The 16,587-nt window shown below is 44.6% G+C and overlaps 1 protein-coding gene across 2 annotated transcripts in view; it reads left to right on the top strand.

Annotated features, from left to right (window-relative positions):
• Window positions 1–11,120: 11,120 nt before the first annotated feature.
• Window positions 11,121–16,587, top strand: part of NMT2 (N-myristoyltransferase 2) — a 74,682-nt gene continuing 69,215 nt past the window's right edge. The window contains exon 1 of one of the 2 annotated variants that reach the window (XM_030321873.2): window positions 11,121–11,248. In XM_030321873.2, the coding sequence (XP_030177733.1) occupies window positions 11,139–11,248 (110 nt within the window). In that variant the 5' untranslated portion in view covers window positions 11,121–11,138. The remainder of the gene's footprint in view (window positions 11,249–16,587) is intronic. The other variant, XM_030321875.1, reaches the window with a different exon arrangement.

The raw sequence follows: 16,587 nt of genomic DNA, 5'->3' as shown, positions 1-16,587 counted from the left end.
AACCTACCTTAAACAGTACTCTCAGCATGGGCTTGCTTAGCCTCCTCTCCCCTCCACCAATTCTCCCCAGAAACTATAAATGAAATTGAAAACAGGGGATCATTATACCTTCAGTGGAGGCAGGGCTGAGGCCTCAAGCTTATTCTATAGAGCACGTAGTAACCTAGGACAACTGGCCCCCCACCACCTCTCACCTCCGCTTATCCTACCCTCCAAGAGGGGTTGGAAATTTACGGATGGGTGGGTATTCACTGGAGTCCACCTTGACATGACTCAGCTTTTCTCTTAGGCTCCGGGGTTTTTTTTCTTTTCTTTCTTTCTTTCTTTTTTTTTTTTTTTTTTTTTTTTTTTTCCACCCTGTGCTAAATGAAGAAAAAAAAAATCTTCCTAAATCTCCAGTTCAAATTCCCAAAAGAGAATCTAATTTGATTTTCAACCCCCCTTTTGAAGGATGTGTTCGTGCAGGTGTCTTGACGGTCCTGCCCTCCGGAGGCAGCTGCCCTGGTCTCCCTGGCAGTGAGCTGTGGGCGGGGCCCTCTCCCTCCCAGTGGGTGGTGAGCATCCAGGTGATGAGGGACCATGAACCTGGCTGAGGACCGGGCACAAGCTAGCACCTCCCCCCACTGGTGGGATAGGCGTGACAGTCCTCAGGCACGCCTGGCTGCCCAAAAACAAAGGAAAGAAAAAACCAGTGGTTAACTGATAGGGATCACAGTGGTGCAGTCCAGGAGTCTCCAACAGTTTACAGACATCTTAGCCAATTACAAGAAAAAGCCAGTCTGGGGCCCCTGGGTGGCTCAGTCGGTTGAGCGTCTGACCTCAGCCCAGGTCCTGCATGATCTCACAGTTTGTGAGCTCAAGCCCCGCATCAGACTCACTGTGGTCGGCGCGGAGCCTGCTTGGGATTCTCCGTCTCCCTCTCTCTCTACCCCTCCCCTGCTTGCATTCTCCCCCAAATAAATAAATATTTAAAAAGAAAAAGAAGAAGAAAAGAAAAAGGCAATCTTATCAATAGCCTAATCTCCAGAAACCTAGAAGACTGTTTCCTGGAGCCCCTAATATCACCTTCCCCTCCATAGTGATGTGAGAACAGAGGCAAGAAGGAAAAAGCAGGTAAAATTAAATTTCCTTATAACCAGCAGCCCACTGACAAATACTTGAGGGAAGTTCAGAGAACATTTCTCCAGGAACCCCCTACTGTCCTGATGTTAATGCCTTACTAGTGGAAGAACAACCTTAGCTTGACAATAGCAAGGCCTCAGGTATCTTAAGAGTCCTCTTTAGCATATCAACGTCCTTCTGGAGGCCTGTCTTTTGCCTCTCTCTCCCCCAACTCCATTAGTATATAACCAGTCACTCTTGCACCCCCAGTACACCCTTTCCTGCCTCCGGGTCCTGTCCCGATGCTGGAATAAAAATCACACTTTTTGCACCAAAGACGTCTTCAAGAATTCTTTCTTGGCCATCAGCTCTGAACCCCCATCCCTCCAAAACCCCATCACAGGCATCCGGGGACAAGCCTGGCCTGCCCATATGGGATGGAATGCTTTCAGCTGCAAGTAACAGGATATCCCAATACAAGGAAACTGAAACCCTAAGAGATTCTTTTTCTTCCCTGACAAGAGGCTGGCAGGTGGAGGTCCTGGAGCTCAGAGGGTCTGTGACCCCACGAAGACCAAGCTCTTCCCATCCTTCCCCTCTGTCAAGTGGCTTCACGGTAGTTGAATCAGCTCCATGAATATGTCACTCGTTCAGGTGTCCCCTGGGCCCGCAGGGGGCATCTTGATGTCTCACTGATAAAAGTTGTCATAGTGCCGCTTCTGGCAAGGGTGAGTAGTTGCCATTTACAGTGTCACAGGAGCAAGTGGATGCTGATGACAGGTAGAGGGTGGTGCATTGTGGACGCAAGTATCTGCTCTCACTAGCAGACAACCGCACCAGTGCTGTGAATGCTAGAAGAATTTGCTAAGACGCTATTTTGGATAAGTTACATAACCTCTGTGAGGCTCAGATTCCTAAATGGAAAATAGGAATCATCCCTACATGACAGAGCTGTTATAGAGATAATGTGAAATAATATCTAAGAAAGTCTCTGCCTCTAGCCCTGGCGTCCAGCAAACACACATTTGTTTCACCCTCCCCGTCACCCACGGAGGAAATAACTCCATAAATACTCGTTAACCACAGAAAACACTGCTTACCTGGGATTTTATCCTCGAAAGTTTTGGGATATTTGTTGTGAAAAAATCAATTTGACGTGCCAAGTAAAAGTAAACATTAAAAAATGCAAAGGCTGGCATGCTAGGAATTAATTTAAAATGCAATTGTGGGGGCGCCTGGGTGGCGCAGTCGGTTAAGCATCCGACTTCAGCCAGGTCACGATCTCGCGGTCCGTGGGTTCGAGCCCCGCATCGGGCTCTAGGCTGATGGCTCAGAGCCTGGAGCTTGTTTCCGATTCTGTGTCTCTCTCTGTCTCTGCACCTCCCCCGTTCATGCTCTGTCTCTCTCTGTCCCAAAAATAAATAAACGTTGAAAAAAAATATTAAAAAAAAAATAAAATGCAATTGTGCCTCACTGTATTTATAAGAAAGCTGGGTAACTACATTTAAGCATCCAACACATTTTCCCCTGGATCATCTGATTGTCCATTGTCACTCTCCCTCAGGCACGGCACCTCGGAACAATCTTGAATTCGTTCCTGCCACCGGCTCATCGCTGAAATTGAAATGTTGGGGGATTTTTGTTGTTGTTTATTTAAAAGTGTGTGTTTGGTTTTTATGTTTTGTTTTGTTTTTGTTTTTTCATCTATTGCAGAGTCTCTGGGACAGACTGGGGTCGTTTCTTATCTGAAACAAGTCAGAGTAACTGGCAGTTTCGCCTCCAGATGCTGTTCCTCATAAGAAGTTCAAGACATTGTAGTTACATCCATTTCCCCCACCTGTATCTTTGACAACATAATCGGTGGGTGCTTCTGCGGTGGATTCAATTTATTCACATTTGATTTCAAGACTCTTTATCAAATTATCCTAATTATATCACTTCCCAGATCCTTTCCCTGCCAATTATGCACAAGGCATGTGGTTTCCGTCTTTCCCCTTCAATATGTCATCAGAGGCTCCTGCTGTCTACCCGAGATTCAAGAATTCTTCCTTTTATTCAAAATTCATCTCAAAGCCCATCTCCTCCAGGAAACTCATACCTGCTAAGTGTGATGTTGTATTTGTTTCCCGGGGATGCCATAACAAATTACTACAAACTTATTTGGTGGCCTAAAACAACACAAGTTTATTCTCTCCTGGTTCTAGAGGGCAGAAGTCCAAACTTCATGTGTCACCAGAGCCAAACTCCTTCTGAAGGCTCTGGGGGAGAATCCTTCCTAGCCTCTTCCAGCTTCTGGTATTCCCATGGCATAGCATTCTTAGGCATGGGACTGTATAATCCCCATCTCTGCCCCCGTCTTCACATGGCCTTCTCTCCTGGTTGCCCGTGTCTTCCTCTTCTGTCTAATCTCCCTCTGCTTCACGCTTAGAAGGACGTGTCACGGGATTTAGGACCCACCTGGGTAATCCAGGATGATCTCGTCTTGAGCTCCCTAAGTTAATTTTATCTGCAAAGACCCTTTTTCCAAAAAAGGGCACAAATGTTCAGGGGCAAATTTTACATTACATACATTTTACCACGATTACAATTTTTTATTTTATTTTTTATTTTTTGAGAGAGAGAGAGTGAATAGGGTGCAAGTGAATGATGGCAGAGAGAGAGAGAGAGAGAGAGAGAGAGAGAGAGAGAGAGAGAAGCGGGGCTCACCCGATGCAGGGCTTGGGCTCGTCTGATGTGGGACTCGAACTCAAGAACCGTGAGATCATGACCTGAGCTAAAGTCAGATGCTTAATGCTGAGCCACCCAGGTGCCCTACAATTTTTTAATAAAAAAAATAATAAAATATTTTGTTAAATAATAACAAGAAAAAAAAACAATTGTTTCCCTAAGGTCAAGCTTCTTCTCCTAAAAATTATACTCCTGAGAGTGCAGCCATTCACTTGCATCGCCCCTGTGGGACTTGGGGACAAGAAGAACTGACACAAATACACTCGACTCCTGCATCTTACTGTGCCGTGAGACAAAGTCCTTTGTCTCCGAACTAGGAAGCTCGTGTCTTCTAGCAGCAATAACACCGTAACAAGCCCACTTGTTAGCTTGTGAGCCAGGTAACATCTCGGACCGCTTGCAGTTCTTGACACATACTACCGCATTTCGCTCTTACCAAGTGGAAATAAAACTGTGTGTGCTGAGCCACAGAGCCCGTGCTCCAGCCTTGGAAAATTCTGCTCACCAGCCCTTGCACATAGCTCTCAGAAAATTGTGCCTGTGATTCCTGGGGAAGACCACAGTGATGGAAGGAGGCTAAAATTAAATTTGACTCAACAAAATGTCATTATGTGCCTGCTATATGCCAGGCCCCCTCTAAGACACTGAAAAGATGACCGACAACGGATCTCATTCTGAAGGAGCTCAGTGTCCAGGAGAAATGCAAACACAGGACAATACTAAAGTGTGATAATCACCAAGTCCAGAGTCAGCGTGTTAGAGGGTGGCAACTGCGGGCCAGAATCAACTGCAGACTCATGCTCTCATTCACTACGTTATGTTTCCTGAGACAGGCATTGTTTATATTGACATATGATTGCTAAAATATGAACACAAAAATGTATCATCTTTATTGATAAACGAAAGAGGAACTTTGGCAATACACTATCTGGTGATGCCCCGGTGGACAAAAGCTTGGATATATTCAAGGGATTGGGCAAACAGTGTGGTTTCAAAGACGTTCTTGTTTACAGAGGTAAGGGCACCCTGTAGTTCATGGCATGGCATCATCTCTGCATCCCCTGGCACCTTCATTCACATCGCCCTCAAGTCCCACCTTGTCCTCCGGGAGGAAAGGCGTGAAGTTGCATAATGCAGCTGGTCTGCTGGGTTCACTGTGGTCCCACCCTACTGGTTTGAGCAAGTATGAAAACTTTTCAGCAGAACGCTGAGCAGTCAGAGGTGAAAATTACACTGAGTGCTCATCAAAAGTGCTTCTCAAATGCATGTAGTCATAAGTTACTTAACAATTAGAAAGGGAGTCACTTAAAAAAAAAAAAGAAGTGAAACAGGAGCCTGAAGGGAGCAGCTCTCAGGAAATGGGCAGGGCTTGGGGGGCATCGACCGGAAAGCGCGAACTAGGGATCTGGCAGCATTTTCCAAACATCCCCTGTTATACAGACAGCAATCACAGCTGGGAAGCAGGACTGAGTCTGTCTTTAAGACTGCAAGTTCTGGTCCTTCTAGATTCCTTCCAATGCTGCTTGCAAACTGGCGGCTTCTTTCCTTAGCTCATCTCTTTCTTGCTGAACCCTGTCACATGCAGTTAAGGGTAACCAACTGACACTTTGAATATTCGGCCTCGAAATGATCTTTCTTGAGTCTAACGTATATTAGACATATTTTCTATCTTGTAAGTTACTAAACACAAGAATTTTACCCAAATGTTTTGAAAATACACAACATGGGACACCGTATTGTTTTTAGCCTTTTATGGTTTCCTTACCACTTTTCCAATCTTTGCTTCCTTCTTAATTGTAAAGCCAATAGCACACATTTAGTGTGGCAACATCCTATGTTTACAATTTTTTTTTTTTTGAGAGAGAGAGAGGGGGGGCTTGGGGGGGAGGGGCAGAAGGAGAGAGAGAATCTTAAGCAGGCTCCACACCCAGCACAGAGCTTGATGAAGGGCTTGATCCCACGACTTGAGCTGAAGTCAAGAGTTGGATGCTTACCTGACTGAGCCACCCAGGCATCCCATACATCCCAATTTCTGTGTCAGTTACCAATTGTCACGTAACAAAACACCATAAAATTTAGTGTCTTGAGAAAACACCACTTATTTCTCACAAATCTACAGGTCTGCTGGACGATTCTGCTCATCTAGGCTGAGCTCAGCTGATCTTTGCTGAGATCATGAGTGTATCTACAGAGGGCAGGTGAGCTAATGGTTGGTTCATGCTAGGATGGTCTTATCTGGAAGATCCCTATCCATGGAGTCTCTTATCCTTCTGGGAGGCTATCTAGGCTTGTCTTTGTTGCAGCGGCAGGATTTTGGGAGAAAGATTGTGAGAGGGATTGAGGAATCACACAAGGCCTCTTGAGCCTAATCTTGGATCTGGCACACCATCATTTCCGTCACATTCAGATGGCCGAAGCAGGTTAAAAAGCCAGCCCAAATTCAAGGGCTTTTCCTGGAAAGAGAGCCAAAGTCATACTGCAAAGGGTATAAATACAGGGAGAGGTTAAGAATTGGGTTCATTTCTAGGGCGCCTGGGGGGCTCAGTCGGTTAAGTGTCTGACTCTTGATTTCAGCTCAGGTCATGATCTCACAGTTTGTGGGATTGAGCCCCACATCAGGACCTGAGCTAACATCCGAAGTCTGCTTGGGATTCTCTCTCTCCTTCTCTATCTGCCCGCCGCCCCCCACCCAATAAATAAAAAAAACATTAAAAAAAAAAGAAAAAAATCTTGCTGGTAACTTGATAATACATAAATCCAAAGGTTCATGGTTTTTTGGTTTTTTTTTAATCAATGGAAAATACACTTCCATTACTTCCTCAAATACAGTAGAACCTTGGTTTGTGAGCATAATTCGTTCCAGAAACATGCTTATGATCCAAAGCACTTGTATATCAAAGCAAATTTCCCCATAAGAAATAATGGAAACTCAGATGATCAGTTCCACAACCCAAAAACATCCATATAAAAATCATTATAATACTGTAATTTAATACAAAATAATAAAGAAAATACAAAATATAGAGAAAAATAAACAAATTAACCTGCACTTACCCTTGAAAACCTTTGTGGCTGGTATGAGGGAGACGAGAGAAGGTTATGTCACAATCACTAACAGAATCACTGCTATCTATTGGCTCGATGGAATCTTTTTCTTTTTGTGCAACTTTAACAAGGAAGCTATTCAATGACCTAGAATGAAGCCAAGCATTCCTAAGTTTACTCTTGTATGGAGAAGCAAAGGACTGTCCACTTTAAAGTGACAAAAAATACACTAGTGCCAGTTCTGGGCACCTTCCAACACTCTGAAAAATCACTGAATTCTGCTAAACACCGTGGCCTGAGACAGAGCCTTGGAGCCTGGGAGATGATCACCCACAATCCCATAGAGAGAGACAGAAAAACCATTGGCTCAGTTGTGATCATGTGATGTTTGGCATCACATACTACTCATATTGCAAGACATCGTTCGTTTATCAAGTTAAAAGTTTTTAGGGGCGCCTGGGTGGCTCAGTCGGTTGAGCAGTCGACTTCGGCTCAGGTCATGATCTCAGGGTCCATGAGTTTGAGCCTGCATCGGGCTCTGTGCTGACAGCTCAGAGCCTGGAGCGTGGTTCAGATTCTGTCTCCTTCTCTCTCTCTCGCCCACTCATGCTCTGTCTCTCTGTCAAAAATAAGTAAACATTAAAAAAAATTTTTTTAAGTTAAAGTTTGTTAGAAATGTTTGCTCATCTTGTGGAACACTTGCCGAACAAGTTACTCACAATCCAAGGTTTTAGTGTACTATCTTCCCCCATTCTTTGCTTCTGGAACTCCTTTTTTCTCCACTATCTTCTCCCTCTGGAACTCATTCTTTCCTTCTGGAACTTTTGTGAAATGAATGCTAAATCTTTTTGTTCTATCAAGTTCGTTTCTTAACTTTAAATTTTCCATCTTTGTATTTCTCTGAACTGCATTCTGGGTTATTTCTCAGGTCTATCTTCTGATTCATTAAATCTCTTTTCAACTATATCAATAGTTTCCTCTCCTCTGAAAAAATGGGGTAGGTTGGGTCCTCCACTTACTACCCTTCCAAAATGAACCTTTAGATTTCGAGCGCAAATAACATGAACTTCTTGGGCTTTTCCTTTAGTCCTGTTGTCAAATTCTCTTAATTGCCTCTTTCCATAATCTTATTATAGTATCCTACAGGATACTGTAGGTATCCTACAGTATCCTATAGTATACTACATTATAGTATCCAGAGATGAAAATAAGAGACAATATTCAAATATACCTTGAGGTTAAGTATTATGTGGTATTACTTTACAGCTAATGTGTAATCTCCTTCTAATGATAGACTGACTTATGTAAGAATTTTTTCATTGTAATTAAAAATTACTAAGTTAGTCATCTCGTATTATTTAACGGACCACAGTAACTATGTTCGTTTTATCCTTGTAGTAGATGTGGCTTTACAATTTTTTTTTATTATTGTTTTGGTCTAAAAAAATGCACTTTACAAGCAAAAACAAGGGTTCTATATAAATCTCTGGTTATATCACCTCACACCCATAGGATTACTAGCATTACAAAAAATAGAAAATAACAAGTGTTGGTGAGGATGTAGAGAATCACAACCCATGTTCACTGTTGGTAGGAACATAAAATGGTTGCAGCCACTATGGAATACACTGTGTCAGTTCCTCAAAAAACACGAAAAATGGAATTACCAGATGATTCAGTAATTCCCCTTTTGGATATATAGCCAAAAAAACCTGAAAGCAGGGATTCAAAATGATGTTTCTCATCCGCTTTTATTGCACCATTAGTCACAAGAGCAAGAAGCAGAAAGACCCCAAATGTCTATGAAAGGAGACCTGGAGAAACAAACGTTTATATCCATACAATGGGTATTCGAAAGCTTTAGAAAGAAGGAAATTCTGACCCAGGCTCCAACACAGATGAACCCTGAGGATATCATGTTAAGTGAAGCCACCCCCAGCAGACAAATCCCCCATGATTCCGTGTACAGGAGGTAGCGAGAGTAGCGACATTCATAGGGACAGAGGGCAGAATGCTGGCTGTCAGAGAGGAAATGGGGAGTTGTTTAGTGGCACAGCTTCAGTTTCTCAGGATGAAAGAGCTCCAGGGATTGGTCGCACAACATGATTATACATAATACTACCAAACTACACACTTAGAAATGGCTAAGATGGTATATTTTTTATTATGTGTATCTGATCCCAATTTTTTAAAAACCAAAAAGTTATAATCGTTTAAATAAAACAAGACCAATTATACAGCTATGGTCTTGCATCTATAATAGGAGATGAGTTAGCAGGATAGGAAATTCTCCAGGGCCTCTAACACTAGTAGCTACTCTGTGGTACTCTCTTGCCCCACGTCACTCTTGGACCTGAGATTCTGGAAGATGCCCCTTGGTTCCCATTCCCCAAACTCTGGGATTAAGTCAGGGAAAGAAGCAAACATTTTTAGAAATAGTTTCTGTACATGACAATAGGATTTAGGAATCTCCCGGGTCATCTGCAAACTTTGCCCTCCTTCAAGTGATTTACAATGGCAAACATTTGTATTATATAATACCTCAATCCTGTACTGAACAGACGTCTGGGCCAACTCCTTTCCATTCTGGGGAACAGATGTTCCCTGTTTGTCATTGTTTTCCAGCGTTTAACTGATTTTTGATGCCCTCATTTTATTTCTCCAGGATTCTTATTCTTTTTTTTTTTTCTGAGAGGTTTTTAGTCAAAGCTTCTTGCAAATCTAAATAAATATGTTTGCTGAGTTTCCTTTGCTTTGTATTTTTAAAATCTCTTCAAGAACCTTCCCGATAGGTTAGTGATGGGTCAGATACACTTGCTCCTGGTCATGATCCTGCTGGTTACCCAACTAGGTTACAGTTATCCGACTGTTCATGTTCACAGGCAAAAGCCGCAGGAAGCTCTGTGATCTACATTTGCCTTTATTCCAAAGTTTGAAGCCAGAGGCCACAAGTGACTTTCTGCCTCAGAAATAGTTGCAATTGTGAAAGATAGTATTAGATTTCCTTCATGTTTTGGCCCCTTTTTACACTTCTTACAGAACCTTAGCAGGCTCAACACCATCAGTCACAAAAGGCTGATGGGCTTTGAAATCGCTCTGCAATTTTTGTCTTTATATGCTCCACCTCAGTGCATTTTAAGGGCATAGTCTCCCTTGGGGGGTGGAATGGGGTGGGGAGGCACAAAATGCCCCCAATACCTTCTGCAAAAAAACTGACGCACACCAAAAATTTCAAGTGGCTTTTTAAAGTTCTATTTTGCTCGTTGATCAGTTTCTGATAACTATCCACTGACCGTAAAACCTTTCTGCGGTCTGGGAGGACTTTTGAACACCAACCGTTACGGGAAAGCAAAGGAAGGGCTGCTGTGTACAGACTGCGGACAGCAAATAAGAGTCCGAACGTCACCTGCCTTTTATTTGGCAATCCATGCAGCTCGTGGAAACTTCTTCATTCCGGAGGCAACGCAGAACGTTTCAGCCGGAAGACCACCCACTTTTGCTTGGAGGCCTAGGTTATGACTTCTCCTTGGCGGAGCCAAAGTGGCCTACGTGACACTGTCCAGTTCCCCAGCGCCACGGACAGGATTACCCCAATTCCCCCAAGATGGTTGTTGTGCTCTGAGCGGACTGCCTGTGATGTCCACTGAAAACAGGGGCAGCTCAGAATTTTTCTCTGTTAAGAGTTTTAGGCCTGCCAGTCTGTTGGAATGGGGAGGTGGGGAGGTGGGAAGCGCTCTGTTTTGACTTTGATTTTACAGTGTATTGGAAAGACAATTACAAGAAATGGAATTGTATGTATGCGTGTATGTATGCGTGGGGGAGGCTTCTAGAAATCAGGAGCCTCGGCACGCCTATTCTTGGGTTGAAGATCCCTGCAATGGTTAAAAGCGCTTCCTAACCTGTAGAGGTGTCAAATCGCGGGGACCGCGTTCCGAAACGAAGACCCACGGATTTGGGAGTCTGCGTGTTGCGGCAGAGATGAGGGGCGGGGCGGGCTCGGGTTCCAGGGGCTCGCGACCACCCCGCGCCGCCAGTCTCCGCCTCGGCCCCTCCCCCCGCCCCAGGCGCCGCGAGGCGTGCCCACCCCTCCCCGCCCCCGCCGCGGTGGGCGGGCCCAGGCCGGGCGGGGCCGGTGGGCGCGGCGCCCCGGCTCCTGGCTCCGAGGAGACGGCGGGCGGCACTAGGGGGAGCTGCTGGCGACGCCGCCGCGCCGGCCCCCCACGCCCGCGGCCCCGAGCGCCGCCTCCCCAGCCCGCGCCGCCGCGATGGCGGAGGACAGCGAGTCTGCGGCCAGCCAGCAGAGCCTGGAGCTGGACGACCAGGACACGTGCGGGATAGACGGGGACAATGAGGAGGAGACGGAGCACGCCAAAGGGTAGGCGCGCGGGCGGCACGGGGCGCGGGGACAGCGCGCGGCGCAGGCTGCGCTCGGACGCCGGGTCCGGGGGCGCGGGCGGGGTCGGGGCCGCTCTGAGGGGGCGGGAGGTCCCCAGGCCCGCTGAGGTCCGGCTCCCGGGGGCTCGCGGGCGGCGCGGCGGAGGCGAGGCCCGGGGTGGGCGGGGAGGCGCGGGGCCCCCGTGCGGGGACCGGCGACGCCGCTGTCACCTGCCGCGGGGTCGGCCGGCCCCTGCTCGTCCCCGCCGCCTCCTGAGCCCGGCCCCGGCCCGCGGGTGCGACGTGCGGTCCTGGCCGGTGTGCGACTCGGCGGGACCTAGGGGAGGCGCGGTCCCCGTCCCTTTGTGGCGGCCCCGTTTGTGGGAAGTCGTCCCCTTCCGTTCCTTGTCATCCTCTCCTTAAGTCCTTCTAGACCTTCCCACCCCTCCCCCAGCCGCCACCACCTCCAGAAAAAAAAAAAAAAAAAAAAAAAAGAGGAGCTGATGCGGGGGGGGGCAGTGGTTTGACATTTGCGCCGGGTCGGTTGGTCGCTGGAGGCGCGGAACTGCGGAAAGTTGTGCTTCGCGGCCGCTGTCCCCTCCCGCCCCGCGCCGAGAGCCCCCGCGGACGCGCGGGTTTGCCACTGCCCGGCGTGCCTGCAGAGCTCCGTAAAGCAGGTCCGGTCCGCTGATTTGGGTTCAGGCTTGGGGGCCAGCTCCCGCTGGTCTGAACAGATCCTGCTTGCAAAGCGGGTGTTTGATCTCCAAAGCCAGAGGCACCAAGGATTTTAGCACCCGATCAGGTTTCCTCTGATTCCTTTTCACTGGCCGGCTCCCCTTTCTCCCCCGCAAACTAGATTTGCTCTCGCTTTGGAGAAAAGATTGCTTCCGGTTAAGGGTATTGAAGTTCTGTTTTTAGAGTCTGGGAGGGGGGAGGCGGTCATTTTAAATAAGACTGGTGTCCTTAAAGGTGGTGTTTGCATTACCCTTTTACCCCGTCGGCTTCACACTGCGCTGGTACCGAGCACTTCCTGCCGCCCCTTGGATGTGAGATTTTGCAAACCGTGGTGACTGAAGAAGTGGGTCAGCTTGAAAACATGATAGGGAGGCCTTAGACACAGATGGCTTATTTATTCAGTTCATGGAGAGGATTCTTTCAGTGATTGACGATTTAAAGTGTAAAGCATTTGCATTCTGTTTAACGTCTGCTTGGAGACTTGTTTAAGAAAAGAACTTTTACTGAGCTTTTAATGTGTTAGAAAATATTAAAAGAGATCAAGAAAAAGAAAAGCTGACTAAATCTTTCTCCCATTTGCAAGTCGCTTTTTTTTTTTTGTAATGAATTCTTGGGTGGCGCCTCCAAGTACCGAATGTTACAATTCAAGTCTAGAATTTCTTTTTTTAAGAGGAAAGGAAATTCTTACAGAAATCGGAGCCTGAGTTCTGTTTATGCAGTGATAGAAATGTGCCTGTGATAGCTAGCTAAATATAAATTTGCTTTTGAGACAATAGCGTTAGTGCTAGAATGGGCCCAGGTGCACATGGGACGGGTTACCCCAATAACTTCAGCCACCTGTCCGTTATCTTTCTGAGGAGACCCTGGACTTTTCTCTTCTCCGCTGTAATTTCTGTTATTAAGTCTTTGGAAGGTTTGATCTGTACCTCCTTGCCTACACAGTCCAGAACGTGCATGCTACAGAGAATTATTTATCTGTGTGTCCACTGATCTGGGAAGCCGTGGCTTCCTTGGCTGTGTGAATTTCCCGGATCGGCACCCAGAGGCATCTCTCTGTCCCCTTCAGAGGTTTTCAGTCTTGTACATTCACATAGCATATATTAGCACAGTTACTCGAAATGTAGAGATGCCCAGTAGACAAGTATTTTAACCAAGAACGGGTAATACAACAGCTTCTAGTGGTAAGAGATTGATATAATGGATTTTTTTTGGTAGTCTGTTAAATATGAGGAGAGCAGTAAAAATTCATGTTGCTGGGCTTGTTGGACTGCTTTTTTGGGGGGTTTGAATTGTGTGCCAGATTTGGGGGTATTCGTGTTTTATTTGACTTGTGTACTGATGGTATGGCTCAGTGAAACCTGGATTTTTTTCTTACATCGCTCCAGTTTGTAAATGTTAACATTTGAAAAGAGGTTTTCTCTGCTTGACCTCTTCCTTCTCTACCAGTTTAAATTAAATTACAAATAAGGAGCCTTTGGAGGAATGCATAGGTAAACACTCTACTTTTTAATGATGAATTGTTGAAGCGGCGCCTGGCTGGCTCAGTCAGTAGAGCCTGCCACTCTTGATTTTGGGGTCTTGAGTTCGAGCCCCACGTTGGGTGTAGAGATTACTTAAGAATGATGAATTATCGCTTTGAGGCCACGAGGTGTGGGTCAGTACACAAAGCAGTAATTTACTAAATACTATCCTGGTGGCCAGAAGGAATTAATTTCCTCCCACTATTGAGTATGCAGTTGACGCTTGAACAACACTGGTTTGAAACACACAGGTCCGGTTATACACGGATGTTTTTCCATAAATACAGCACACTATGCAAATATTTTGTCTCTTCCTTATGATGCATAATAACATTTTCTTTTTTCCAGCTGGCTTAATTGCAAGAATACCATATATAATATATATACAAAATAGGTGTTCATTGACTGCTCATGTTATCAGTGAGGCTTCTGGTCACCACTGTGTCGTTAGTAGTTAAGTTTTGGGGGAGTCAAAAGTTATACAAAGATTTCTGACAGCGTAGGCATTCAGAACCCTAACACCCCCGATGTTCAGGGGTCAGCTGTCTTGTGATTTACTGCTTGTTTTAGACATATTAGTTGCAACTAGAGCCTTAGATAAAAGGAAAATACCAAATTAGATTCTTTTGCACCAAAATGTCAACATTACTATGTATGCTTTTCTTCTTTCATTTTCATGGAATTTTCTTTATGGACTTAAAAGATCATTGCATTTTTGTGGATAATATTTCAAGCCCATGAATGAAATGTTTTATGCTCTGTGAAAAGACCAATAAAGGATTACCTAGATTGTTTAAATAACTCCCTTGTAACATATGCCTCACAATTAGGGGAAGTAACCTTGTAAAGAGCATGGAGGAAACTTGAAAACTGTCAAGCAAATTGGAAGTTCTAAAGTAATTGTGTTTGTACTGAATTTTCTTAACAAAGACTTTCTAAGTAGATGAAATTTTACTTCAGTCCAGCTTTCTATGTGAATAATTAGAAAGGGTTCAGATGACTGAACGTTTCTGTTCTACTGGGGTTGACTGCTACTAAAGAGGTTCCCTTTAGGGTGACTTCCCGTGCAGCTTTCCCAGGTGGGTTTGAGGTTAGGTAAATACTCATGGACCTTTAATACTTCTCTCCGTTTGATGCATAGGTGGTTTCTGTTACTTTCTTCGGAAGGATTTGGGGAAACTTTGAGGACAGGGCAAATTTCACTATTTTCTCATTCTTGCCCCATTTTTTTTTTATTTTTTTATTTTTTTATTTTTTAGTTTATTTATTTTGAAAGAGAGAGGGTGCACACAGGAAGGGTAGAGAGGGAGAGAGAGAATCCTAAGCAGGCTCTGCACTGTCAGCATGGAACTCGATGTGGGGCTCGAGCCCGCGCACTGCCATGAGATCATGACCTGAGCTGAAAGTTGGACGCTTAACCAATTGAGCCACCAGGCACCTCTGGTCCTTGCCCCATTTTATGCATCTTTTCCCCATTTGTAAAGTACACCGGGTGGTGGTAATTATCTCTTACTCGTCCTGCCACACCTCACACGAAGCATAGTTATTGGCCAGTGTTGGAGGCATTGTCACACAACTGGCCCCAAATAAAATTAGCATTCAGGTCGGCAACAAAACCAAATCCCTTTTCTGGCTTTACCAACACCGATTTTCACAATGCAAAAAAAAAAAAAAAAGGAAAGAGAAAAACATTTTCCTAGACAGATTGATGGCTTTTATCTCCTTCCCACCAAGAGCGTTTTCCTCAATATTCAGTGTGGTGGAATAGGAGGCGGCTACCAGGAATATTTACCTAGGGAGTAACATAAACATTTATGAACATGCCGTTGTTGGCAGATGAATGGCCAAATTATTCCCTGAGGTAGATATGAAATAGTTGTAGTATTTGAGGGTTATTCTGAGACATTTTTAAGACTTTTTTTTTTTCTCCTTAGAAAAATGAAGGTCTGGTATTTGGTAAAGATTAAATCTTTGGAGTGAACAAAGAACAAAGAACGTAACCTTTCTTCTCCCACACCCCATATAGGGGGGACATTGAAGTTATTCTCTGCACAGTATATTGTTCTTTCTGACTTTATCTGTGTATCATTGAGACCGGCTGTGGGAACTTCGTAGGATAATTCAGAGCTTCCCTTTCTGAAATCTGATCTGTTATCAACTGTGTAGATCTAAATGGAAAGGTGTGTTAACAGCTTATGCCCAAGAACTCCCTCAATTCCAGTAACAGTCTGAAATCATCAAATGTCCGCTCTGACTTGCATCTGAAATGTGATAGCACTTTGGGCTCAGAACAAACTTCTTCCAGAAGTTTACCTAAACTCTGGAAAATATCAAGGTATGGGACACACTCTTCATCATGCTGAAGTTGTTTGTTAACACAAGTGTCCACACTAAATATATAGGAGTAAAAGTCAGTTGCTTAGTTAACTCAGGGAGTGGGACCAAATTCTGTACCAGGTTCAAGAAAAAGTTGGTTGATTTTTTTTTTTTTTGTTCTTGTATTTGAAAATATGTTTCTGACTTTTCTTCATTTTAAGAGTAAAATATGCAGTATTAAAAATTCAAGTAGGGGTGCCTCGGTGGCTCAGTTAGTTAAGTGTCCAACTCTTGATCTCAGCTCAGGTCTTGATCTCAGGGTCATAAGTTCAAGTCCCACTTTGGGCTCTGCAGTAGGTTTGAAGCCTACTTAAAAAAAATTCAAACAATAAAGTGTATAAAGAGTTGAAGGCGCCTGGTCATCTTATTTAGTAGAGAAACCACTATTGACAGTTTAATCCGCTAACATTGTAATGTATATTAAAGAGTGCATATTTAACATAAATGAGATCAAACTTTACGTGGACTCATTTGTTACCTTGTGTTTTTCACTGACTATTAGTGTTGTCTGCTAGAACTTTCTGCAGTGATGGGAATGTCCAATAGCTGTCACTAGCCACCTGGAAGGTGGTTAGTGTGACTAAGGAACTGAATTTTAAATTTTATTTAATTTTAATTAATTTAAATTTAAATGGCCCTTTCTGTGGACAACTCAGATCATATCCTGCTTTTGACTTCTTGAAGCTTCTCTGGTACTCAGAATATTTCT

The sequence above is a fragment of the Lynx canadensis genome, chromosome B4 (genome assembly GCF_007474595.2).
Source record: "Lynx canadensis isolate LIC74 chromosome B4, mLynCan4.pri.v2, whole genome shotgun sequence".
Taxonomy (NCBI): domain Eukaryota; kingdom Metazoa; phylum Chordata; class Mammalia; order Carnivora; family Felidae; genus Lynx; species Lynx canadensis.
This window is presented reverse-complemented; position numbering and strand designations above follow the sequence as displayed.